This window comes from Euwallacea similis, chromosome 35, assembly GCF_039881205.1.
Source record: "Euwallacea similis isolate ESF13 chromosome 35, ESF131.1, whole genome shotgun sequence".
Lineage (NCBI taxonomy): Eukaryota > Metazoa > Arthropoda > Insecta > Coleoptera > Curculionidae > Euwallacea > Euwallacea similis.
In genome coordinates this window covers 674,255-700,967 of record NC_089643.1, presented here as the reverse complement: position 1 = coordinate 700,967, position 26,713 = coordinate 674,255, and the positions used below count along the sequence as shown (strand labels likewise).

At 33.5% G+C, this 26,713-nt stretch overlaps 2 protein-coding genes across 2 annotated transcripts in view; both read right to left on the bottom strand.

Annotated features, from left to right (window-relative positions):
- The window catches only part of Pi4KIIIalpha (phosphatidylinositol 4-kinase III alpha), a 95,648-nt gene that overhangs the window by 28,900 nt on the left and 40,035 nt on the right, over nt 1-26,713 (bottom strand). The window lies entirely within an intron of this gene.
- Nucleotides 1,719-26,713, bottom strand: PNUTS (Phosphatase 1 nuclear targeting subunit). Its single transcript, XM_066404586.1, has 5 exons — nt 26,301-26,713; nt 23,016-23,113; nt 16,204-16,478; nt 14,999-16,069; nt 1,719-3,432 (listed from the first exon to the last, which is right to left on the bottom strand). Exons 1-5 carry the CDS (start codon nt 26,301-26,303, stop codon nt 1,964-1,966), a joined length of 2,916 nt encoding a protein of 971 aa, XP_066260683.1. The 5' UTR covers nt 26,304-26,713; the 3' UTR covers nt 1,719-1,963.

Here is a 26,713-nt window from a genome sequence, read left to right as displayed (position 1 = left end):
CAGGTTCTGTAGACTATGTAGACTTTTTCAATTACTTGTTAATAATTAAAGATTATGCTTTTGGGTTCTTACAATACATTTTTAGGTCTTCACCACAGTTATAGGACTATTTACAATATTTATAAAGGTATTAATTAAAACTAGAACGAACTGCTTTTGCCTGGATGCAAGGAAACTATCAAATTTCTAATTAATGTACAGAAATTAATAAGAAGGAAAATTTGAAAATTAATATAAGATCTTTTTTTGCAAAGATTTTCTCAAAAGTGGTGTCATATGAGCGTACCTTTATGATTTGGAAGGAACAGGAACAGATTTAAACTATTTTCTGATGAGGATTATTTGGGAGAGATACGAAAAAAATGATTTTCAAGAAGTTCTTTAATCAGTCAAGTTATGCACAAGCAAATAATTATTATTTCAAAAAAAATAATCCGCTTTATACTCCTTTATTTCTTTTTATATTCGTTTAGTTACCTCAAATATACAAAGAGTATTAAAAAATTGGAAAATAGAACCCAAGACACGAGAATTTCTTGACAAGGGTGAATGAAATTTAACGCATGCCGAAATGCGCATTTGACTAATTAACTATGCGATCTTGAAACTTTTTAGACTCATCTCGACTTACTTAATTGGGTTTTAATCATTAAAAATTGTTGAAAATCCATAAATTATTAAAAGAAGAGAATGATAAGTGATTATTACTTACACTGATACCGAGTAACTACATGTCTTCCAGTCCACACAGAGAGACCCACAAAGACACCTTGAAAGGACACGGATAAAGGCTCCTTTCACTTCTTATTTTCTCATTTCCAACTCTTATAGTTCTTCTCTTAGCAGTTCACATCTTCTGATAGCAGTCAACCTGCAAATTTTTGGATCAAAATGAGTAAAAAATCGTGTACCCATATGCTTTTGCATGCAATTTGCAAGAGAATTGAAGCGAACAAATCTGAAAAGACAAGTCATGAACTTAAACTACGTTGCGATAAGTGATGCAATAAACTGCGGAAAAGGGTGGTTGATAAATCATCTCGAAGAAGACTAAGATCCAAATTTATTATTGTGCTGGCAATTTTAACTGACAAAAAACCTAGTTAGCTTCAAGCTAAAGTTAACCCTGTATTCACAATTTGATCCTCAAATTTTTGAATTTTTGTCAAGAAGATAATTGGTATGCTAACTTTATAGTCATTTCCAGTGTAAATGTTCAGTACGCCAGCACTTCCAGTAAACTAAATAAACAAACCGAAATAATAACCAGTTTTTTTATTAAAACGGATTATAAAAGAAAAGATCAGCATCTAAATACCTATGTACAAAGCAAATACTTAACTAAGGATAATATTTATTATTTACAGGCTCCTTAAAGTGTTATATCGAGACCTAAAATACGGTGCCTCGTATATTAGAAAATACAAATTTTACAGAAAATCCTTTATTAATCTATTAAAAAGAAAACTAAATTCCATTATCGTCCTAACATAAATAGGTACTGGTGGTACCTACCAACTGGTTGATCTTGTGTTCCTGTGGGGAATGAAATTTAGTACCTTTACAAGAGTTGCCGAGTCCTATTTAATGACTCTTAACATAGACTGGATTTGCAAAAATCAAAACTTTCAGTTCGACACGATCGAGAAAGATATTAATAAATTAGAATCTTAATTATCAAACATTTTGCATTTTGGTTCAAATAAAACAAAACTTCGTCTTCTGCAAAATCCTTTGATCCATATACCTTTATTATTAAAAAGTTTTAATTATCAAAAACTATCAACGTTCAAAAAAGTCGCTCCAGTAAAATTAATATCACATTGTTGCCATTAGGGCTCGCACTAACTAACATGGTCGATTTTTAGCTTTAGCCTCAAGAACATCCGAAGACCTGTGCTAGAATCTCATAAATTAACGATTACCTCTAATATCACATGTTTTTGTAAATTTACAACAACGGTTAATGCACAAAGGGACAGTTGGGTTCGTTTCTGCAATAACCGTGATTCTGTTTGTTCTTGCATAACCTACCACCCCTTGGTGCACCCCCGCCTCTCTTATTCCAATTTCTCGGTCCCAAATTCATTTGCACCCATCCGCCGTTATTGTGTCCTCCACCTCGGGGGAAGCCTCCACGACCTCCTCGATTGTTAAAATTATTATGACCATACATGTTCATGTTAGGGCCGGGTGGGCCATTGAACGGCTGTTGCATCGGGAAGTTGGGATCCATGTTTCCATGTGGCATGAAACCATCGGTACCAGGGCCGTACATTGCGGGGTTCATTGGGCCCACTGGGTTCATCATATCCGGCTGGTTCATTTGCATTGAAGGTCCCATCATGTTGTTGTGCATCATGTTTGGTGGCATGAAATTCCCTGGTACTTGCGGTATCGGGCCGTGGGGGCCTGGGAACCTATTAGGGACACCCATGTATGGGACCGCTCCAGGAGTTACATTTCCCATAGCGTTGAAATTCGGATTGAAGGGCATATTGGGGAACATCGCTGGTGCCTGAGGTTCGATTTGGGGCACGTTGCCTTTAGGTTCCGGCCATGGCGTTTGCCTTAAATCTATTTCTTGACTCTCAGGGTCTTCCAGAGGAATAATAACTGGATCGCTAATTTGATGATTTTCAGGAATTGGCTCTTCCGCACTATCAGGTATTCTTCTTTTATCATAGTACAAAGCTGGAAGCACAGTTTTTTCTCGAGCAAACTGAATATCCTTTTCCAGACTTTTATATCCAGGGGCAATAAGAGGCTCAGTTTGTTCGCAAATATACAATATCCTCCATGTCATTTGAGGCTCCATGACGTCCTCATTAGCCAACTTTCTGGACATCAAAGCTTCTCTCTCACTACTGACCTCCATTTTGGCCATATCATTGAAGGTCTTTGTTACATTAACTCGCTCAGTCTCGTCTAGTTCAAAGTATCGTATTTCTACTAAATCATCCTCAGCCTTCCATTTAATCGATCTTTTAGGCCCCTTTTTCTTGGAATATAAAAGAACTCCTTTAAGCCCTCCATTCATTCTTGGTGTTGTAGGAATATCATCAGTTTCTATTTGGTTAGTCGTGTCTGTAGGCGTGGGAGGACTTGCTGGTGTTTCTAAGTCTTGATCAATAGTTTCTGAATCTATAGTAGTGTTCTTCTCATCACAAGCAGCTTCAACATTTTTTTCAGATTCTTCTGTTAAAGTGTCCTGGTAAAAATTGATGGGCGCCATGGATTTAAGCCCTATAGTGGGGCTTGTGGGAGATCCAAGCACTGCAGCCACTTCATTCGTGACAGGAGTCTCGGCTGTAGCACTATTTCCCTCTTTAGTCACACTGAGTCTTCGTTTTCGCTTTTTGGCGTCTTTCTTGGGGACCGAAGCCGTCATCAGGGCGTCCATGAACATGTCACTCTCTTGTAGAACAGCAGCTGCAATAAAAATGAGAATTTTAGATTTAAACGTAGAGTCTGTAAATTAAGTTATTTATTAACAATTATTAGACTATGGAAGAGGAAACAATAATATAGTGGCAGAGTTTTGACGAAGGGAGAAAATCCGGTTAATATAAAATCTGTAGGATTATTGTGATATTACTATAAAATTTTCTAGATCATTTTAACAGGTCACTAGTTTTCAGGAGTTAGTTTCATTGATTGAATTTCCTTCTCTGTAAGTCTGTGTCTGGCCTTTACTTTTATATTTTAAGTAATTGATCCTCCTTGGTTCATAAAACGTTCAACATCAACAATAACAATGAAAATTCTAGTTTTTATTATTCTTTTCTTGTTTTATCTGTCAGTAGTTCTTTTCCAGTTTTTGGTGTTAGTAAAACACTAAAATAACAATTTACAGCACGAATAATCTACAAGAATAACCATCTTTAGTTGGATAACAGCCACTTAATATCAAATCGATTTTTCCCCAACTGCATCTTAATTTTTATCACATTGTTGTTCATCTCCTTTGGTAAAACAATTATGTATGAATCTATGAATGATCTTTTCTCCTAATGGCCAACCTGTAATAAAATGTTACATTAACTGATAAATCACGATGACATATAGCTAAAATCCCCATTTAGCTGGAATGGCCCACAGGATCACCCGTAGAATCTTGAATTGTCGACTCAAAAGACCCCAGAAAAAAGGACCACATTAATTATAATCAATATTCATTCTACTGTGAAGCGAATGTCAGCACCATTGATTCAAAGTAGATAGGCTAGTATAGTAGATAGTAGACTAGTAGTAGATAGGCACGTGAGTAATCCCCGATATTTTGTAGTAACTAAACTATTTACTATAATAATTTTCCAAGATCATTTACTCGAAGAACCTAAAGATCAGAATGGTGTGGCACGAGTTAGACTGATGGTAATGGCTGTTAATGGTAAATAGACTTTTTGGAAGATATGGGGAGCTTAAAAACTCTAGTTGTCCTATTGGGCAACTTTTATCTACGCGGATTATCATATCCGATTTATGGGTTTCACGGAATAATCATAATATCAAATTTAACGTTTTATCATGATTAACTACCATGAGCTTAAAAGAAATATTTATTTTGCAAATTGCACTAGATCCAGAAACATCTAAAACCATGTTGCAATTCTACTTTTTTAAGGGCAACGCCTCGGAAGTAGTTGGTTTTTCAGCTTGAAATGTTAAACATTTTCGGTGTGTAGCACCCTTAATTTCGCTTTTTAATGATTTTTATTATGACGTATGATAATTTTATTCTCTTTAATGCCCAAATATAATAGATCTATAGTTTGCAATTCAAATGACCGATGGTACTTTCTGAATTACATACACTTGACAATTCCAAAAACTTTCTCTCAACTCTTTTGCACAATTGACTACACCAAATTACATTTGAAACTTTCGAAACTACATTTGACTACACTGAATACTGAATCATACTTGAAATTTTCTAAATTACCATGGGAACTGACCTAGACAAGATTTTTTTAATAAAGGCAGATATTACAAGGGTAATAACACAAAACTTGTTAAGCATGCATTGGTCTCTGAAAGAAAAGTTATAATTTCGACATAAAACGCTGTAGGTCATCATTACTTATTGAGCCCGGTGCAATAAAAAAAATTATAAATTAACAAATCAATATTTTCCATGTTTTTTTCATCTACAATGGAGCATGTAAACTTATAACAGCACTAAATGTTCAAATATTGCACAATCAGTTTGAAATAATAATTCCATCGATTTCCGCCCATATTTTGAGATTCAAATAACTAAAAGAACTTTTGTGAAATTTGATCACCTTGTCTCTATGATCAAATGAGATTCAAGAGTAAGTATCATTTAAATTTATCATATTTTATTAGGCATATTTTCAACAATGTGACATCACCTATGAGTATACAAATAGCAGTAGTATTTACATCATGCAAGGAATGACCGAAGCTTTACGACTATGTAGGTGCAGCATGTGGGAACTTTTTTCATTTTCCATAATTCTATGTGAAAAGGCCTCAAGATTACATGCTATATATAGTAACTCAAAAATCGAAACGACCACGAATACTTCGTTTCCGATATTTTCGGCGTTCATAATTCTCTTTTTCCCTCCTACTATTTTTGAGATATTTAATTCGACGGCTTAATTAATTATTGTGGAAATTAAGAAAATGACATACTTTTTCTGCGTGTGTCATCATCACCCCAATTTTTTTATATAAATTTTTCAAGGTTCAATATTTTTCTTTTTTTTTTGGTTTGTAATTTTTATGGTAAAGTATGTTGCATTACGAGAGTAGTGAAAAGTATATTACAAGCGAGACGAAAGTTTGTTACCGAACAGCAGAAGTCAGTAACTTTGGCGAGTGAAGTAATGTCCTTACTTTCGAGCTGTACACAAGTTTCTTTACAACTTCCCGCTGGCACCATAAACTTGTAGGAATTTCAAATTCGTCAATCTTCAGAAATGACGTTTGCTTTGATTCTATTCGGAAATTCCAACAGACGTGATCGTCAAGGAAACAATAAGACATTAGTAGAAATAAACTGCTAGCTGTGTGCATTCGCATTAGATAACAGGATCAAGGTGCGTTACATCGCACTTGTCTGTAAATTCGAAAACCGGAGATACCGCACGTTAAAAGGTAACCATTGGCAGAAACATGGCTTTTATCTGTAAATTGGCGGAAATGCAGGGCGTTGAAAATTACAATTTAGATTGGTTTGTTTACCATTATTCCTTGTAAATTTGTGAACCTTATTTTTATAAGCGACGAATAAAATACGCGGCGCAAATTGCGCGTTGCTCGTAGAGCCCGCCAGCCAATTTCGCTAACACTCACACTTAATAACTTTTTACCCTACATGTCTAACATGGATTTGAATCAAAACCTGAAAGAGCGCGGTCATTTTTACAATAATAATGTATCCTTGTTTCATTTCCGAATCTCGATTCTTTTGCGACGAAAATCGATTTAAGGAACACTATATTGTTGCGATTTCCGAGATTCAAAGAATTCCAGCATGCTCATTTTCAAAGTGAATATTATTTGCTAACTCGACGACGAGCACACGACGAACACATGACGAAACAAATACAACTGGTATTCGCCAATTAATCGTTCACTAATAAATTACTATTTTACTCCCAACATGGAAAAATTAACACAAACATACCCAGAAACCTATTATCTGCAACGGCAACACGCTGACAACATTTTGTCAATATAAGAAATTAAAAGCGAAACAAACTAAACTGCGTCTTATAATCTAATAATCAAGTCCCTAACCTAGATACGTTGAGAATAATTGCAAAAAAGCAATTAAAATTTTAACTTTCGACACCCTATGTATTTGAGAAATGATCAATTTTCAAATATGGCACGTTTGCGCCAGTGGTGACCATTTGACGTGTATAGAATCTCTTCGGCTTTTGGATTTCCTATCGCTGATAAATCACCCTGGGTACGCTTTAAGAATTTTTGGCATTTCTATCAAAGGGCTTTGAATTGAAGAGAAAGCGAATATAATGGCAAATAAGTCAATGATAAAGGAAAGATGGGCAATAACTGAGAAACTTTTAAGCAAAACTGAATAAATACACTAAAACGATTTTTGAATTTCTTCAGTTTCGATCTTGAAAACCGACTTGTTCGACTTCGTACGGAAGCATCCATTTTAACCCTGCAATTTACATGGATTTATTTGATTTTGCTAAGTGCTAGGTACTTTATATCCTTTGCTTCAATAACGAAGTGAAGCGATGCTTGATGCTAACTCGATTAAAAAAATAAGACTTCCAAAGCTCCTCAATGGTCACCTGCAAAGTACAGCTCGTCAAATGTAGGAAGAAACCGTGGCTTATCATATTTCGACTCACCTATACTCGATGCGCGGTAGATAGTGCTTGTGCCTTTGTGAGAGACCACAGTTCAGGCAATCTAGTTTTGTACAGTGAAACAAGTTCGCTTAAATAAGGTAATGTGGCTGGATAGTCATAATTCGCGTCTTGCTTATCTCGTCTCTTTTCCTCCGAATGCGTTCTCTCTCTGGCCTTCACACCAGCTAGCAAAAATCCCAGGTCTCTTCCTTTGACCAGCATTGATTCTACCGTCACTCATGTAAAAAGTGAATCACAATCCAGGACCGAATCTCGAAATTTCCAGCGTAATTCTGCAATTATTTGCCTTACTTTGGAGCTCTTTATGCTCAACTTGATTATCTTTCCATCTTCAATAAGCAATTACAATCAATGGAATAACCGCGAAACAAATCTCAATTGTGCAATTCTCTTCGTTTATATATTTGTTTAATTTCACTGTTATTTTCATTAATATGTAAATATACTTCTGCGAGAGCACGAAAAACTTTCGCCCCATTTGCACTAACGTTTAAAATTAAAGATGATTTCTAAGATGGACAAGTCTTACATCTAAAATAGATTGCTGTGGAACAAATCCGCCTTGACTTATTTAAGAAGCAGTGAAAATGGCCCTTAAACTATCTTTCATAGAAAGTGACAATTTTATCGAGCGACATAAACTTTTGTCACTTTCTGCGCTTCAATTTTAGAAGTTTAAATGGAATTTTGTCTCCCAGTGCTGAAGCTACACCTACATTTTGATTTTCTTCCCTATTAGAATGCGATTCAGTCTTACGTATCTCTTCTAATATAAACTGATCAATTGCGTTGCGTACCACTCATTGGTATTGAAAAAGTTGTTGAAATTGCCGCACTTGCGAGTCTATGCATTTAAAATTACAATATTATAGTTTTAATGCGCATAATGTTAAAGCTATAACGTCAATTCATAGTTTTAGCATATAGTATGTTAATATAGTATGTAGGGCCTTTTAGGACATGTTTTGAAATCTCAGTCTCAGCGTTGACTGCGGATTTCCTAACTCATATATGTACTTACAACGAAGTAGATAGGCATGATCCAACTACGTGAAACAATCAAATGTTCGACAAATATTTGATCTTGGTCTGTTGATGAGTAATTGCCTGATGTCGGTTTATCTAATCTTATCATCAAGTATAAAAAGTACCTAGTCACACTATTGACAAAGTGCAAGCTCTACTGTACTACTAGTAGTTATCACAGATAGAATCTACTCATTTCAACAAAGAAATCCTTCAGACATGGCGTGCATATACATTATTAAATAATATCTGACTTATCACATGACCAGGAGATTAAAAACATTCAATTGCTTACCCTAACTTGAATTATAATGTATTGTGTTATGTTAACACAAAAGCATCTGCTTTAATAGATTAATCCTAAGTCCGGCACGATGTTAACATTTTTTTCAACAAGTTAAAACAATTATACCCGCACGAAAACGTCTACCATGGCTATTTTTCTAGAATGTATAAAATATCCTTCGTGGGTGTTAACTTGACTATAACATAAAAATGAGGATTATAATTCTTTGTGAAACTGTCAAGACACACTAGAGGAAGGATGCCTTACTGGGAGGAAAAGCACTCTACAGATCTTGAGAAAACTGTGTCATAAAAATATTTCTATTAGGAGCCTCATTTAGATGGATCAAAATCGTGATCAATATTTGATTGTGTCTGTCAGTCGGTTTTCAAGAGTGCTCAATTTTCTCCGCAATAATTTTTGTGTGAAATTATTAAGGAGAAACAACTATTGAGGGCATGATAAACCTGTAGGATGCTATATGAATCTCTGGGCTAAATCATTTTTGTTAATTTGTCAATTTAATTTATACTTTAAATCTAGAAATTTAACTTGTCTAAACTGATCATTATAATAAACACCTCTGCAGTTTGGTTATTTTTACGTGCTTCCCAAGATTTATTATTTCTTCCTGTTACTTATTTTCTCAAAGTCATTCAAAACCTTTCCCTTAATTTGGTATTTTGCTTAACGATATTTTTTGCGCTACCTACTTCTGGTTACCGTTGAAAGCTCATATGTCTTTGCCTTATGGTTATAAAATATTCAAATTATAACTGCATTCACATAGTAATCGTTGATTATTTGATAACCGGCTTATTTACATACGATCTAGACTGCCTATCCACTTTATCTAATCACATGGACTAACGGCAAAATGAATAATATATTGTTAACGTTAACAACAAATTGATTTCCATGCAATTTCATCAAGATTTAAGCGTCCTCTCAGCGTTCGACTAGAAATCAGCCTTGGTGATAAAATTGACAGAACATGAATAATTTTGCCCTAAAGCATTTGCGGTCTTATTTATAGACAATTTAAGTAGCCATTTTCACTCCATTAGGTTCCTACTAACTTAAAATTACCCAATGGAAGATGTTAATAGTCAGTAACACATAGCAGCCTACTAATACATTAGTGGCGTTTTTTACATGTTAATTTCTGACCTTCCCAATTTTCTTTCTATTAACGCATCGCAAATTCAAATTGTATATTGTTTGAACGACTTATTAATATACAGGGTGTTTCAAAACATGTGTCGAAAAATGAAGGATGTTATTCTTTGGCTAATTTTAAGAAAAACGTTCCTATTAACATGGGTCCGTAAATGCACCGTTTTCGAGATAAAGGGTTTCAACAGTTTTTTTTCAATTTTTTAACTATATCTCAGGAATCTCTTGACATACAGAAGTCACATTTTGTACACCTATTATCATTAATATTAGTAACGTTTTGAGCGCTACTTCAATTATCCCATATGCCAAAGGCGGACATTTTAGGGTTGCGTGAGATTTTCATGTTTATTCATGTTGCTAATTTTTTATATGTTTTTCATCACAAAATGTCATTTTTCTCGATAAAAAGTGACTTCTGTATGTCAAAAGATTCCTGAGATATCATTAAAACACAGAAAAAAAGACTGTTTTTTGACACCCCGTATCTTGAAAACGGTGCGTTTGCGGACCCATGTTAATAGGAACTTTTTTTCTTAAAATAAGCCAAAGAATCACACCCTTCATATTTCTATACATGTTTTGAAACACCCTGTATAATTTTAGTGAATATGCCCATTATGACAATTGAAATTCATGTAAGTAACTTATGGCTACTTAATTATAGATTACTAAAATGACTTTCAGTGGGATCATAGTTTACCACTATAAAGTAGCCCACTTACGCAAAAAATGGGCAATTTCTACTAATAAAATTGTTTTTTTTTCTACTAATATAATTTGTAAAGTCGAGGTTTCTCTTCTATTGTTCTAGCTCATCAGATAAAATGGCAATACAGCATCCCATTCTCTCCACCCCTTGTCCATACTCCATACTCATCAATTTATGGGACAATACGAATCTGCTATCTTTAGTATGGACGATTTTCTGCATGGTATAAATTATTACTGCCATTTACCACCATTTCGCATATTGGTCTAATGGTCTTCCAACCTCGCTGCTCTTCCATCCCCATGCTGGATCGAAAATATAGACAAACTGCAAACCAGAATAGCAAAATTTTAAGAGATTTTTCCTGCGTGTAATTAAGACACTGATGGCGCGTAAAGTTAAACGCAATATGCGTGTTTAGAAAATTAATTAACAAGTAATATTTCTCCCATGTAATTTTAGTGGAGATTTAACGAAACGAAACGTGCCCAACAAAGAAAACAAACATATAGTCTGCATTCGCCATTTTGTCCGCAACCAATAAATTTAGAGGTGAGTGAAACGATATCTGTATGACCCTCAAATTGCTTAAATACAATTTGATGACTTTGTATGAAAAAAAACGCCGATTTCTAAATTCCCGCCTGCTCAATGCTCAGAAACAAAAATACTTTGTTTCAACTTAAATGATCAGGTACAGGGGCATCCAGAAATGTGAAATCCACAAGCATACAAACTGTGTTTAAATGAACTGTCAGAACTTAGGCCACCGTGGTGGTACTCAGATATTTCTTCTTTATGAATACGCCTGTACTTAACATCAAAGAGATTTTAAAAGTATGTTTTGACTAGGGTTGTAAAATTTCCAGTCAAGGAAATATGTTTTACTTATCAAAAATTTGACTAGTATATTACCGGACAATTTGGTTAATTTCAAACAGTGGGAAAAAATATTTTACTTGTCCACATATTTGTCCGGTAAATTACCGGTCTATTTCACTTTATATGTCAAGAGTCAACTGTCATTGTCAGTTATGTCACAGACGTTACTCATTTTTGCATTATTGAAGTTGACGGTCAAATTCAAATATATCCAGGCAAATTCAATATGACTTGGTTGTTTCAGTCAAATATTTCTGTGGTAATTTATCAATCGAACAATTGTCATCCTACCCTAGTTTTAACCGTTATGCGTGTTTATAGACGTACGAATAAAACCAGGGATGGCAGTGTTGTCGTTTATTCTGAATATTCCATGTAATTGATACACTGAAGACATATCTTACTACCAACCGTTTCAACGTCTCTATATGCTGCCCCCGCACTGAAATACAATCCCACCCAAATTTTAACACTTTCGAGGAAATTACCATCAGCAACTTTATCCGATTACCTACCAACCAACCTAATTTCAACTGTTAACATTGCAGATGGTATATCGCTAGAAATGTACATGTCATATACTTACAGCACTACTTTTATAAACCTATCACCTATTACGCATCTATGTAGGTTCACTTGTGGCCTAATATAAAGACTTTTAAGCTCATGCAGATCATTTTCTTATAGGCAAGTGTATACCTAAATAAATGTTAGTTGAAGTTCGCCCTAAAGGCATTTCAACAAGCACTCATATTAATACAGTCAGAGAATGTGTAGTGAGAATTATTGAAGGGCCTTTGGCATTAAAAAGATTTAACAGAGTCTTTCCACACCCTTAAAGCTATATAAGTACCTGAAATAAGGATTTTTTTAAAGAATTTTTTTGAATATACCAGTTTACTCGCGTCCAACGACGTTTTCTTTTGGCCCCGAGGATTTTTCTAGATGCGATTCACAATATGGACGCAATCACTTCTAAAGAGTGCACCGTAGTATCGGGTCTTCAAAAATTGATTAAAGGACTGCCCAGCAATGGAAACCTAAAATCTTAGATTGGCAGAAATTGGACCAACAATCAGGAACCGGTGCACCTGCAGTTAATGGATCTGTGAACAGAAATATACATGAAACTCTAAAAAATTAATGTATTATTGCAAATAAAGATACTACATCACATTTATTCATGTCTAAATGAGTAATTTCATTCACCATGGGTAACAGTTACAAGGTGTAACATTATGACGGGGAAAAAACCTTACTATTTCTGTGATAACTATTGCACAATAGTAGAAAGCACCTTATACAATTCCAAAACAAAGGTCTTGACACTAGGCATTAAGACTATAAATAATACATAAAACTGCTATATGTATCAAACTCACGGTTATTTGAATTGTACTATATTGAGAATTTCGCTATAGTTTTTTTTATTGCTAGTACCCACACTGTATTTTCAAGTTAATGAAAACTTGATATACAAATCTTTCGATTTTCCTAGAAAGCTTTTACTAATTTTGCTTAACAGTAAGTGTAAATAAAGTGTGCATATTGAAATAGTAGAATATCTCTAATTTGAAATAGACGTGTCAGTGTATACCCTATTTTAAAAACATGTTGTGCAAATTCTCTAATAGACAATAAACTCATTCTCTAAAACATAATAAACTAACAAACGCTGTATTTTCATTTTAATATCTTGGTAAATTTGTTTGGGCCAACTAATTTAGATGAAATTAACTGACATTTTCTATCATGCTTGCTAGACCGCACATTTTATCTTAAATTCCTGTTTATAGCTCAGAGTGTCCAAAAAGTGCGCGCTGAACTCGTCAATATGGGCGATCAAATGCAATTTGCGTCTGTCTAACATATTACCATAAGTCATTATAAAACAAACTGATAAGAGTGACCGAATACCCCATAAAAGCTATCTGCGTCAGTATAATGTTAACGTTGGCACTTTTGTGTTATTGTCGTGCACATATTTCATATGCCTCAATAAATATGCAATAAATAAATAATCGTCAATAGATTGTTGATTAAGAATGTTAATTACAAAAGGTGTTCATTCAGGTCGGAATTAAAGTGATTTTCTTAATTCTGATTTCAAAATTTCCACCTAAAGGAATCATTTAGCCCGGAATCTAAACCTCTCTTATCTAAGCGTCCAAATTGGAAGGTTCCTTTGTAGTTCCTTGTAACTGTCCCCTGGGTAAATAAAACAACACGATTTGCATATGTAAATGTTTATTTATTTAAATGTGTACAAGGCACTCTCGTGAAGGAAAGCCATCAAAATACGTATATAATGAGATCAATTTTACTGTCGTCACACTTTTTGATAGTTACAGTGGCATTGCCCCTAGCGGCCATGTTGAGTAATTTTTTTAACATTATTTCTATAAGCAAAGCATGCGAAATGTACAGACATACATGTGAGTAAGGAATAACGCCAAAAATAACGATATGTATGAAGCATTAAGTGAAAATAATTGCTCACATTCAGTGCAACAGTATGGCTGATGAAAGTTAATTGGCAATATAGAAATTCTTATAAAAACTTCGTGCTGAATTGTTGAATAGAGTTTTGTTGAGTAGAAACCGCTCTATTGCTGAGAGCAATCGGTATTAAGCTGGAAGAGCACAGAGGAAATATTTTTCAATTCGCCATGAATGTTAATAATACGTTAGAAAGGTGAGCTGATATCCGAAACGCTTGCGACGTCAATAGCGAACTGTGAACTCCCTATAGTCGTAAGGCAAAAGTTAGTTGTGCAACAATTTGAAATTCGAAATAAAAATGAAATTAGCAGTTGCACAACTATTGAATCTGCTGAACGTAGCCATAGTTGAGAAAATGAAAGATGTAAGCTCTGACGCAAAAATTTGATGGAAAACCTTTTATATTTTGATAGTGCATGTTGGCTATTATTATTTGAGCTCTCTAGTAGCTCGCTTATTTCTTCAGTTACCAATCAGTTAAAATTTAAGGCAAATAGTGTGATGTAAAATATACTTACCGAGCTCATTACTCATAAACAATGAAATAATAAAGCCTAATTTCGCTTTATTTTCGAATTGTCTTTGAAAAAATAATTAGAAAACAGCAAAAATGTAAACTCATTTTGAATTAACACATTTTTAAGACTACGAACCATCACATAAATCTAATATTTAAAATCCAAAAACTTACCCTGGGTCATCTAGGCAAAAATACCTGAAAACTCGAAAAAAGTTCAGTGTGGACAAGGATCAGGACCGAAAACACTTAACACCGAAATGTCTGCAACTCGCGGGAAAATTCACTAACACTGCTGAAATGGCGCTCATATAAACGAAAATATCCAATCAAATTCAAAACAAAAAAAAAGAAAAAAATGCAGGGGGGGGGGGGGACAACAACTCTGCCACTTTTAAATATATCAATTTCAGTAGAATTCTTGTCTTCTGACGAAGATGTAAACTGTTTCCTCTCCCAGTAGAACCTAAAAAATAGATACTGAATTAAATAAGTGTCAGAATTTAACTTACGTTTGGGCTTTGGAGGAATAAGTTTAATAGCTCCAGGTCTGTCTGGAATATCCACTTTATCAATTTTCAACTTCTTCTCTGGAGGCACTGATGAAATATCTCGTGGTGGTGAAGGCCTCTTAGGAGGAATTGTGGGTAGCTGTATAGAAGAAGTGGATTTTTTCACTGAAGATCGTGGTGGAGGAGGTTTGGCCTCCTCCTCCAAACCTGTTGAGCGCATTTTGGAATTGAAAACTTTCACAGTTTTGGACCTTTCCTCGCCATTGGCCCTGCGATTTAGTATTGAAAACGACGGTTTTTTCTTTTCTGCTTCAACAGCCTTGTTGTCCTTTTGCTTATCATCGGAATTCAATTTTTTTGGAATGCGTCCTAATTTATCCAATGACTGAGCTTTTAACTTATCTAAGGTATCTTTATCTAGTTCCGTTCGTTTTTCTTTCGAGTCGCTAGAGCTGCTCTTCTTATCCTTAGAATCGTTTCTTTCTTTGCTGCTGCTGCTTTTGCTCGATTTTGAAGAGCTGTGTTTGCTTCTATCTCGCTCCTTGTCCTTATCTCTCTTATCTTTATCCCTGCTACTCGATTTACTCCTACTACTACTACTACTAGAGTAGCTAGATTTTTTCCTGTCTTTTTCCCGGTCTTTTTCTTTACTCGATTCTTTACTTGATTTAGTCCTTGATGACGAAGAACTTGACTTAGACTTGTCTTTATCCAATTCTTTGCTCTTGGCATCTTCGCCTTTCTTAAGTTCCTCTTTTTTACTAGAATCAGAATTCACAGAGAGCTTTCTTATCACTTGTTTCCCATCCTTCAGTGACAATTTATAGAATGTAGAAATATTAATAGCTTGATTGTTTTCAATAGCTGTTTCCGTAGTTTCTTGAGTATCTTCCTTTGATTCAGATGAGCCCATTGAAATGCCATTAGCAACACTGGAAGCTTCAGAAGTTGGGATAACTGTGCCTTCTGATTGTGAGGGACCTGGAATGGAGGAGCTTGCTGAGTTATGAGTAGATCCTTTCACTATTCTCAACCAGTTTTGAACTATCTGATTTGACAAAGTGGCGACATCTGAAACGAAACACAAAGAATAGAATTATAATTTCGGAAAAGCGAAAATAAGGGTCCATATCAGAAAATGTTTTAGTAATCCCAGCAAAACAATACTTATTATATACATATATAATAATGAGTATTATTATTACCGCCAAGATCTTCTCTGCGCGACAAGTTCTTGATGACCTTCGGCAGACAATTCATCTTGAGCCGTTCTACATCGACGGGTGTGACGAGAAGAAGTTCAAGGATTTCCTTGACAAGAACCCAATTTCCCGATTGGGCAGCATCCTGCAGCCACGTCTGTATCAGGGTCCATCCTCCCTCAGCCATGAACATGTCCACAAGGCTAGTCTCGGTGCTTTTCAGAATGAGGATGTATACGCATTTGCTCACCAGTTTCTTCGAAAATTTCGTCATTAGACTGAAAAGAAGGGATAAATATTTATTATACATTTAAATAGAGTGGGACAATTCACGTTGCAGACAAAGGTGGAGAAATGAGGTCAATGATTCAATAACATATGTGAGATTATGTCTTAGTATACATAGCGTATGTCAGAAACTAGCTATGGCCTAAGTTTTTTTTAAGTCTTTTAATTTTTGCAAACATTGGCAAAACTCACATTCACCCTTAATTTAACCCCTAATTATAATATGAAATGCATCTTAAATTTCATAGAATACAACGAATGGACAGATGTAATGTATTTAATGAAATGTCTTTCAATTCAGAATATGCCTGCAAAATTCCATTCAATTTGATTGAGCTAACATACATGGCAGTGTATCAAACTTTCCTAATACTTCAATAATTATTGCCAATTTTCTCAGCTATCGAAAACAATCCATAAAATTCTATAGTAATTTTGATGTAATTAGTACGGAATGCAAAGTGTTATGAAACAAATCAATTCATAGCCAAGCAAGTCCACAAATAAATGAGTGAAATAAAACCTCATTACGTACATATTATAGACATATTAATTTTCTAATAAGTAAATTTCTAAGTCAAAATTAAGATACCTGCGAAATGCCTTATCGCCTGTAAAAAAAGTATATTGAATTAACAATCGTGTTACAGGTATATTACATGGAAATCCCAATAAATTTACCTGTAATAAGCCTGGTTGGGTAACATTTATGCTCTGTTGAAGGGGCGAGTATCAGTTTCACACTAAATACAAACAGGATGCTATTACAAATTTTTAAATGCGCAAAGGATTTCGTGCAATACATTTTATTTCTTTTTTAACGAACCAGAGGCAAATTTATCTAGCAGCTAAAGTCCTTATTCATGAATGTGGTTTTGGTTGAAAATTACAAATAACATTACTTATGGGATTCTAATAGGAACGCTCAGTTAATTCATGTTTTTTTTACACTCCTTAAGATCAAGTAACAGGCCACTTATATGTATAACATGGTTTCAAGTTTTAATGGAATTTTATCACAACACATTTGGTAACGTCTACTAAAAAACACGGCCTAAACCACCTTCATTAATAATTCCTAATACGTGTTAGGTAACTTTGCCTATAACCCATTTCAAAAGCAACAATGAAATACATTGCATTAAAATTCCTTTGGCTAATTAAGGAAAATACCCTGTATGTTACCTACCTTATTTTTATTATTCTAAATAAAGATTCAATTCCGCAAACAGTATTATAAGAAGCTAAGTGGACATAAGTATTATCACTAGGCTCCGGAAACAACATTTATCCTACTAGCACCGACTTCTACGGACTTCTGGCGATTTTTTCGTTACCGTGAAAATTGTCAATTATTAATATCCCATGATACCATATAAATTAAGATCAACCAAATTCAATGAAATATTACAAGCGTATGTATTCGGAATTAAAACACCTATTGAGGATATTACAAGACCTATCTTACCTCAAAAAAAGTATAACGACAACACAACGTTGACAGGTGTCAAAAAATTAATATAAACAATATAGTAAATCATCTGACATTTTTCTGGCTTTTTGACAAGAACAAATTATTTAAGGAAATATTCCGACATTTCCAGACTTTCTTTTTTGAAATTTTATATATTTTTTTAACGATTTTTAAAATATAATCACTCGGGTCTGTTATAGATGCTTCTCCATCTATATTATTTACAGGGTGTTCCAAAAAATATGTGCTGTACTTAAGGAGGTTATAAAGGATATTGCAGTAAACAATTTTTGCATAGAAACCCCTAGTGAAAAATGAATCGTTTCACCTTCAGAATAACTTTTGTTTAAAAGACTTCGATATTCAACTTAAGTGAATAAAGTAAAAACAAACAAGTATACAGGATAGGATGTGGTTACAACATGACGGTGCATCTGCACATCATGCGCGTACCGTGCATGATCATCTAAACAAACATTTTTATGGACAATGAATCGGAAGAGACGAACCTATCAAGTGGACAGCATGAAATCTCGATTTAAGCGCTTTGGATTTTTTCCTATGGGGTTACATGAAATCGTTGGTGTATGAAATTTCTACAACCACCCAAGCGGAACGACTAGGAAGAGTGATGGCAACTATTCTTTTCATGCAGCAAGATTCGCACATCTTACAACGAGTGCTCCATTCAATTATTTAAAAACTGACTTCATGTAACCAAGTTGGAGGTTGTCAGTTTGAATCTTTGTTACATATTTGTACTTTATCTTTAATAAAAATGAATTAAATATCAAAGTATTTTGGTGTTAACGAGCTAACATTACGTTTTTGAATAAAAATTACGCTAGAGTTGGAATGGCTCATTTTTGGCTACGGGTTTCTATGCAAAAATAGTTTACCGCAACGTACTTTTAACCTTAAGATTAGCACAACCTTTTTGGAACATCTCATATAATTAGTGTCTCTACCTGCGGAAGCCGATATACTAATTATGGAAAAATTATAATTAGGAAATATTGTGATAATAAGGACCTCTTTCTTCTATTTCGAAGAACAGTTCAAACAAATTTTTGAGATAAATAAAAAACGCCAAATGTACGAAGTGTTTTTGTTCAAATGTACAAAGTCAAATTAAAATATGATTTTTCGAATATTAGACTTATAAGTCTTTGGTTTAAGAAACTTGGAAGAAACTCTTGGTCTTTAAGAAAGCCTAACTTACATTCAGTAAACAAATTAATGTTATTTTAATTTAGTATATTTTGTAATACAATTATAATTTGGATTTCCCGAATTTCTACGAAAATTGTCGCACTTATCTCATTTGGTAAAGGCCTCAAAGGCTATAATAAATTTAGACGTTTCGACGCTTATTGACTTCTCATCAAGGTACTACAAAATTTTGAATGCAAATCAATAATAACAAGCCAAAAAAAATTACTGCTTTGCGCTCCTAAACTTGCAGCATAACAATCAGTGTCGAAACGTCTAAATACGTAGGTGTTCCGAAATTAAGAGGCCAAAGTTAAACAGCGAAATCTTAAATTACAAATAATAATAATTTACTATATAAACTATATTCTAGAAACGTCTCGTTACCGAAATATAATGTATTAAAAGTTCCAAATATTATTTTTAAAATTTTATTTCAGAACCCCTTCAGTTTTTGAGATATCAAGCGGAAACTGTATCCACACCTTTCTTTAGACTATTACATGACTACATTTCATAATTTGTTAACAATCTCCAGGGTGGTACTTTTTCGAAGATGAGATTCCTTTTTACTACTTTGAACTTTTCTGACGTATGCTATTGGCCAACTATTTTTTAAAGCTTGAAGTCCCTGTTCAATTTAGAAAGCTTTCCTTTCCTTACATTGTTTTCGTATCTGTGTATTTGAAAAAGTATCTAGGAATAAAAAGAAATGTTTCAAGCGTTTTCGTTTAGATTTCCAAATACATAATAAATTATATTAAAAATAAGGTGGTCCAATTAGATTATTAACATTATTTTTACCACAATGTATTACACATCTAAAAAAATGGTAACACAGGAAACATAATACACTTCTTATGAGAAAATGCATTTCTAGCAACCTTTGCAAATAAATCAGGGTGGTAAAAGATTGTGAATCTTAGTTATGTAAATTGTAAAGAGTAATGTACAAGATGGTCTAAATTCGATGGGATTTCAGATTTTATTACAATCTGGAGAAGGTACTAAAAAAACTAATACATGTTTCTTAGGCCTGAAACCATATTCTGCCATCCTTTTTAGTTATCTCGCTCAGGGAAGCGTTTCTCAAAACTTAATCCTCATAGAACTCCAATAACTTAGTAACCCAGTATTGAGTCACGAAACGATTATTTATTTCTTAAGGCATTTTCTGAATGGAACTAATTTTTAAAAAAGTTGGATTACAGGTTTTATCATTTATATATAGCTTATCATTATTCTTGTGATAGAAATTTGATAGAGAATTAAGGTTTTCTTAAAATCCGGAAGAAATATAATAAACAGAACGAACACGTTTCCTATTAGATTTTATTAATTTTAAAGCAAAAATAAATATTTATTTATTACAAATTTGCCTGTTAAAATAGAGTTAAGGAGTTATATACAAAATTTTTCCCAGATTCAATAAAATATTTCAGTAATATATTACCCTTTATCACCTTACCTTTTACTACTTTTTTTTGAATTTTTTAAGTTATACAAACGAATAAGGAAAATTGGGCTCACTTCATATGGATCAATTTGTCTTTAAAAATTTCATTGAATGCTCTTAAAAGTAACAGATATTTCATATAAAAAAGGCTATGATTAAAATTTTTTTTTAGAATTGGACTCTACTTAAGAACGAATTACCTTGGGTTGTCATACTGTCTGACTTTCTTATGAACAGCAAGGTTTGAGCAACCTCCCATGACAACAGAACTATAAAAGCAATAGAAAAATGCGCGTTGCATCAATAGTTTTTTTTTCTAAAAAATCAAACCTGGGAAACCTATATTGGTTTTTTAATATCACTTTCATATTCTGAAAAAAAAACGTAACTCCTGACGAATGGGGACCACCCTGTAGCTACAAAATTTCGACTTAATATTTCAAAAACTGAAAGAAATATGAAATGATTTTTTTACCTAAAATTTGAATAATGGATTTCAGTAATGCAGGATTTTTGAAAGATTTTTGGAATTTAGTTTGAAATGGTCAGTTTAAAATTTTAAATTTCAAAACAAAAAGGATCACAACCCAAAAACAAACCTTCACAGTATCATAAGGGCTCAAGAATCCAGGTAACAACGTTTAAACGTTACAATACATAATTGTATATTATTTTATTATGTCCTGATCTGACATTTAGTTAATGAAAACGTGTAAACATTAAAAATTAATTGAAGTGAATGCGTTTTGATATTTAGGGCCATCCATTCGCAATCTGCCTAAACTCAATTTGAGATCACCCTTTAGAATCGCCATACAAAATATGTATATTTATATTAATAACACTTTGAAGGACGTATTTATTTAATATTGTATATGTAAGAAATAAGGGATATACATATCGAGAGCACCTTTTAGGGCGTATACGCGGTCAGTATTAATAGATTTAGTATTCAGTCCATTATGAAATTCACTTATAATTCTTCATTGAATCGAGATACACTAACATAAAACGTGGCTACAATAACGATAGGCGATAATGACGGATTCTTAGTCTTAAACAAGCAACGCGCTTTATTGCCTTAAGTACTTACAATATTCTTGTTGACAATGCAGGGTTTTTAGCGACAAAAACAGTAATTTAAATTTAATCAAGTAATTGTAAAGAAAGATCAATTTCCGTATTTCCAATAAACCACCCTGTACATTTGCTCATCGTTTTCAAATTCTAGGTCATATTCTAAGCAATTAACATGTGACATGACCTATACCTAAGCTTAGTTTTCAAAAAAAAACGGAGTGGGAATTAGCCATAACAAATACACATTTATTATTGTTGTTCATGTATTATGTAGTTGTCTGGATAAAATTTGATTTAATTGTTTTCAGGGGTCAATGTATTTTCAACTATCAGTCCACAAGACAGTTTGTTAGAAAAACTTACTTACTTTTTAATTATAGTATAATATCAATAAATTAGTAGGTTGTTTGGAAAAAACTTTAAATTCTAAGTATATTTAAAATTGCAAAGCGATTTCAAATGGTCAGAATAAAATGTTATGGAAATAAATGTTTTTTAAAAAACAACTTTGAATTTTTCCATAAGAACCCATTCTATGCCCGAACCCTTAATGAAAACCTAATATAAATAGAAGTTTATGAAATCGGAATCAATCGATATGCATTTATTTCGAAAAAAAATTATTGATACGGCAAATTTGAAAGCCGTTTTCTCATAAACGACAAAAAATAGATATAGGTAATGTTACGTGTTAGTTACTTAGAATTTAATGTAGAGTCCAAAAATGAGCAAATGTACAGGATGTTTAATTGAAATAATAACATTGATCACTTCCCATGAAACCCAAAATGCAAATTAGGCCTCCATATGTACAAATTGTCGGTATTTTCACTCCTAAAATTTCAAATCTTTAATTTTTTTATACCACAGTAATTGCTGGATAGTAATTTCTGTGTCCCCAATATGTTGGGATTTGGTCAAATTTAAAAGCACTCACTACTCAATACTCTCAATCGATTTCCCAATAGAAAAATAAGAGACGTAATTGATGTCAGTGACAGTTGTGATGGGAGCAACAGTAGAACTTCTAATAAAAAAAACAACCTTTAAACCTTTATCCAATAATTTTCTCACAATGAGATAATAAGATAGAACTGGAATAAAACATAGAAAACAGAGAAATATAGACCTTCAAATATCTACAAAAGAGGGATAATTTTGCTTTATATATAAGCCTTAATATTTGTGCTTTAAAAACAAACAAAATGAATGAATAAAAAACTTTCCTCAATTTCTCCCCTCTATTTTCAACTAAAGTTGGGAGCAAAATGACTATTTGAAGGCGAAAATATAACATTAACTTACTTGACTAATCTTGGTACTTCGTCCCGTGACAATATTCCTCCTTCGGGTCCCAGGAGTACACAGAGACATGTCAGGAGTTGAAGAGGGTCAATTCGCGGCTGAAAAACAAATGGAAATTAATTTATTTGTACACATTTATATGTGTTTAAATACAAACGTTTAAGATGAAAGCGAATGTATAGACTGGGCACAATTTTAAACATATAGAGTAGCTCAAGAAAGTGCCATAGAAATCAATTTTTTCATTTTAAATAGGATGCCCTATACAGAGTGTCTTATTTAGATGAACTCATTATTGCTAGCTCTGAAACGATGAGAGTTACAAAATCCATTAAATGGGAAAAAACATTCTTTTATTTTCTTCTGGTCCACAACATTAATATCTATTTCTAGGTAAAATTCTAAGTGACGTTCAAAATATTAATACCAAATCCCTTTTTTTATATGGGCACATCGTTTTTATTTCATATTTTGATGTTTTTTTTTTATACCTGAAAGGTCAAAGTATGATTTGTACAATTTCTTTAAGTTAATCACCCAGTTCTCTCAACGATTCCAATGACTAATGTTTTTTTTCTTTCTTGAGGAATTAGATAACTATCAAACACTACCAAAAAACACCACCAACATTATGACATTGATCCCATGTTGGCTAAACAAAAAAACGCAAATATATATTGCTTCTTGAGGAATAAAAAACGCTTTAAAAATATGAAAGAAAACTGCCAGGCTGGTATTTAAAAAAAAAACTGAATTTCTATCGATATCTTAAATATAAAGTGTCATCTTGGGATTATAAAGAGGCTATGTTACAGAGAGGAAGAAGCAACAAAAACAACGAAAAGTAAAAAAAAATTTAGACCTAACACTGAGTAATTATGCATTTTTCGTAAATCTCAGAAACGAAAAAGAATTTAACGACGCCGTCTTTATCATGTTAAAAGTCTTGATAAATGATGGCTTTTTCCTATTTAAACAATTTTGTAACTCTCGCCGTTTCGAAAATAGCTATAGTGACGAGCATTAAAGATTATTTTGTTTAAAATCGAACATTCCAGTTTTCAACAGTTTCAAAGTATCGATGTTTCGCTTTTACATCTTTAGGGTTGTCCAAGATAAATCGTACTAAATTTGTCTTGCAAAATTAAGATAAAAATATAAAAGCCATTTCACCATAACTCAAACTATTTGGAAATTGGACTTTTGAAACTACTACCATTACAAAAAATTAAATCGTAATACACTTTTTTGAGTCAATATGTTTAAACATAATCTATATATTTGAGCAAACTGTTCGTTTTTTTCAATTTTTGAGAGAAATAACTCACACACCAATAGGGACTGTGGTAGCAGTGAAATTCCACACTATTCTCACTTAAAATTATCCGAGAATAACAAATCACTTTTTATTCAAATCTTGGACGACGCACACTCTTATTAACGTTTCGGTAGCAGATCTACCGCCCTCTTCCGAATCTAGGACAAAAGCGTAGAATGCCAGTCCTCATCGATGGTATAGAAAAATTTTAGAGGGTTTCACTCAACCGATATATTCACCTCTCATATATTTTATTTTACCGTTTATTGTACTTTTTCTACTCTTCCCAGAATCTGAAGACGGTGATGGATTTCTCATCAAAATGTTAACAAAAGTGTTAAGTCTGCAATGCCGCCCCTACAAAAACTTCTGTTGGTATGTCAGGTTATTCCCAAAAACAAAAAATACGTTTAAAATTATGTACAACCTATAGATTTGCGTTCATCTCATAACTTTTATTTTTAAACCATTCTTCTATATACATATGTATACAAGATTTTGAGATAACTGGTGGCCCAATGATTCTGGGACACCACATGTATCCAATGTTAATGGACAATTTAAATCTGATCATCTCTCACAAAAGCCTTCAATTGAGAGAAGATTGAGAAGCCGAGAAATCTCACATTCACCACGTCAATATAGAGTCGGGAATTCGTTTTTAGTTCAGGACCGTGCTCCCGTATTATATCGCGAGTCAAGAAGTATTTAAAAGGATTCAGTTCATGCATTCTCCATCCGGATAAAACGCTAAAAAAAAGGTGGATGTCAAACTGTGTAAATTTTCATGAAATCTTCCTTCCTATACAAAAGCCAAAATCAACACTCATGTAAATCACACGTAAAGGAAAAGATAAAGAAAATAATAACTCAGAATGCAGTGGCTATGAAAGTTAACACCCATTTTTTTACCTAAAACATATATACTTACAATATTATATGAGAATAGGAAAAATGTATGAAATCTTATTTAGGTATTTGGCATAGGCAAAAAAATTTAAACAAAAGTCAATATGAGATATGAAAGCAGAAGTTGAGGGAAATGTGGGTAATTCATAAATGAACAGAAGAGAAATGAAAGTGGATGACTCAACAGATAAATATCACATTAAGCGCAAATGGCAGTGACGCAACAGAAGGAAATCTGCAGCATCTCATTGTTGCCAGTGAAAATCAGAAAAAATCCTACCACCTTAGAACCTTGATACATGGCATATATCCAAAAAATATGAAATTCACATATGTAATATTTGATAAAGGTAAATGTTGAGGAAACAATCCATCAGACTTCTTGATTCTATAACATATAGAAACGGATCATGGAATAGCCATACTTATTTCTCTCTGCCGACAATAAACAAAATAGGGCGGGGTTCACGCATACGGTTTGGAGTCCTTCTGGTATTCTGGGATTTTTCTCATAGAAGTAGCGAAAACAAACACCACCCAAGAACGCATGAATTTAAATTGAAACGTATTAAAACCCCTAGCGCTCAGAAATTAGTAACATGTATTTGCAGATAACTTCTAAATAAGAGTTTCTAGAAAACTTGCCATTTTTGGCAACAATGTCTAGGCACGCGAACGAAGCGTGATATCACGAATTCGAAACCATAATGGAAGATAGAAGGGGGATGGCTAAATCTAATGTTAAAAGGCCTTGGCACAGATTTAATTTATAGAAATGTTAACAATTTGCTTAAGTTGAGGATGAATAAACGAACGAATTTCTTTCAAATTCGTAAAAACGCTGGAACTATTCCAATTATTGCCATGACGTCAATACCATGACAAAAACTAAGATGGCCGAAGAATTTACAATGGACACTTAACTCTTGTTAAATAAAATTTCATGTCTTATGTGTTTTACAATTGAAAAAATGTGGGTTCACGACAAAAATAATATAAACTCATAGAAAATCTGTTTATTGTAAATACAGTACGAGTAATCTCTCGTTGAATCTTACCATATTGCGGCAGCTATCCGCTAGTTTCCTTCGCAGCACAAAGTTCCTCCAAAATTAAGCGCCTTAAAACGTGGTATTGTTAGATCTTCGCTCGTTGCAGAAACGCATCTACGATAGCAAATCGTCTTTACAAATGTCAAAAAAGTCCCGAACTATCGAGCCAACGCCCGAGCCCACCATTGCTGTTATCTAAACCTAGCAATAGTAATGGGAGCTTGAACTTTAGATCTAACTAGCAAGTATTTGCAATATATTTCGACTACCAATGTACAGTCTATTATAAGTAGCTAAGCTGAAATTAACCGATTTACAAATTATATAGGCTTTTCACCGAAAATATGGGAATTTATGAAAACCCTACTTCAAAAACGACCTTATAACGTGATAAATCAATCGGTAAACGAGAGTTGAAT

What these genes read in the sequence shown, in the direction of transcription:
- PNUTS (XM_066404586.1), bottom strand. An exon ending in GAAGTACCAAGATTAGTCAA is followed by an intron (nt 16,479 to 23,015) that starts GTAAGTTAATGT and finishes CCTTCTTTTCAG; the next exon opens with TCTAATGACGAAATTTTCGA. An exon ending in TATTCCTCCAAAGCCCAAAC is followed by an intron (nt 3,433 to 14,998) that starts GTAAGTTAAATT and finishes TTTTTATTGCAG; the next exon opens with CTGCTGTTCTACAAGAGAGT.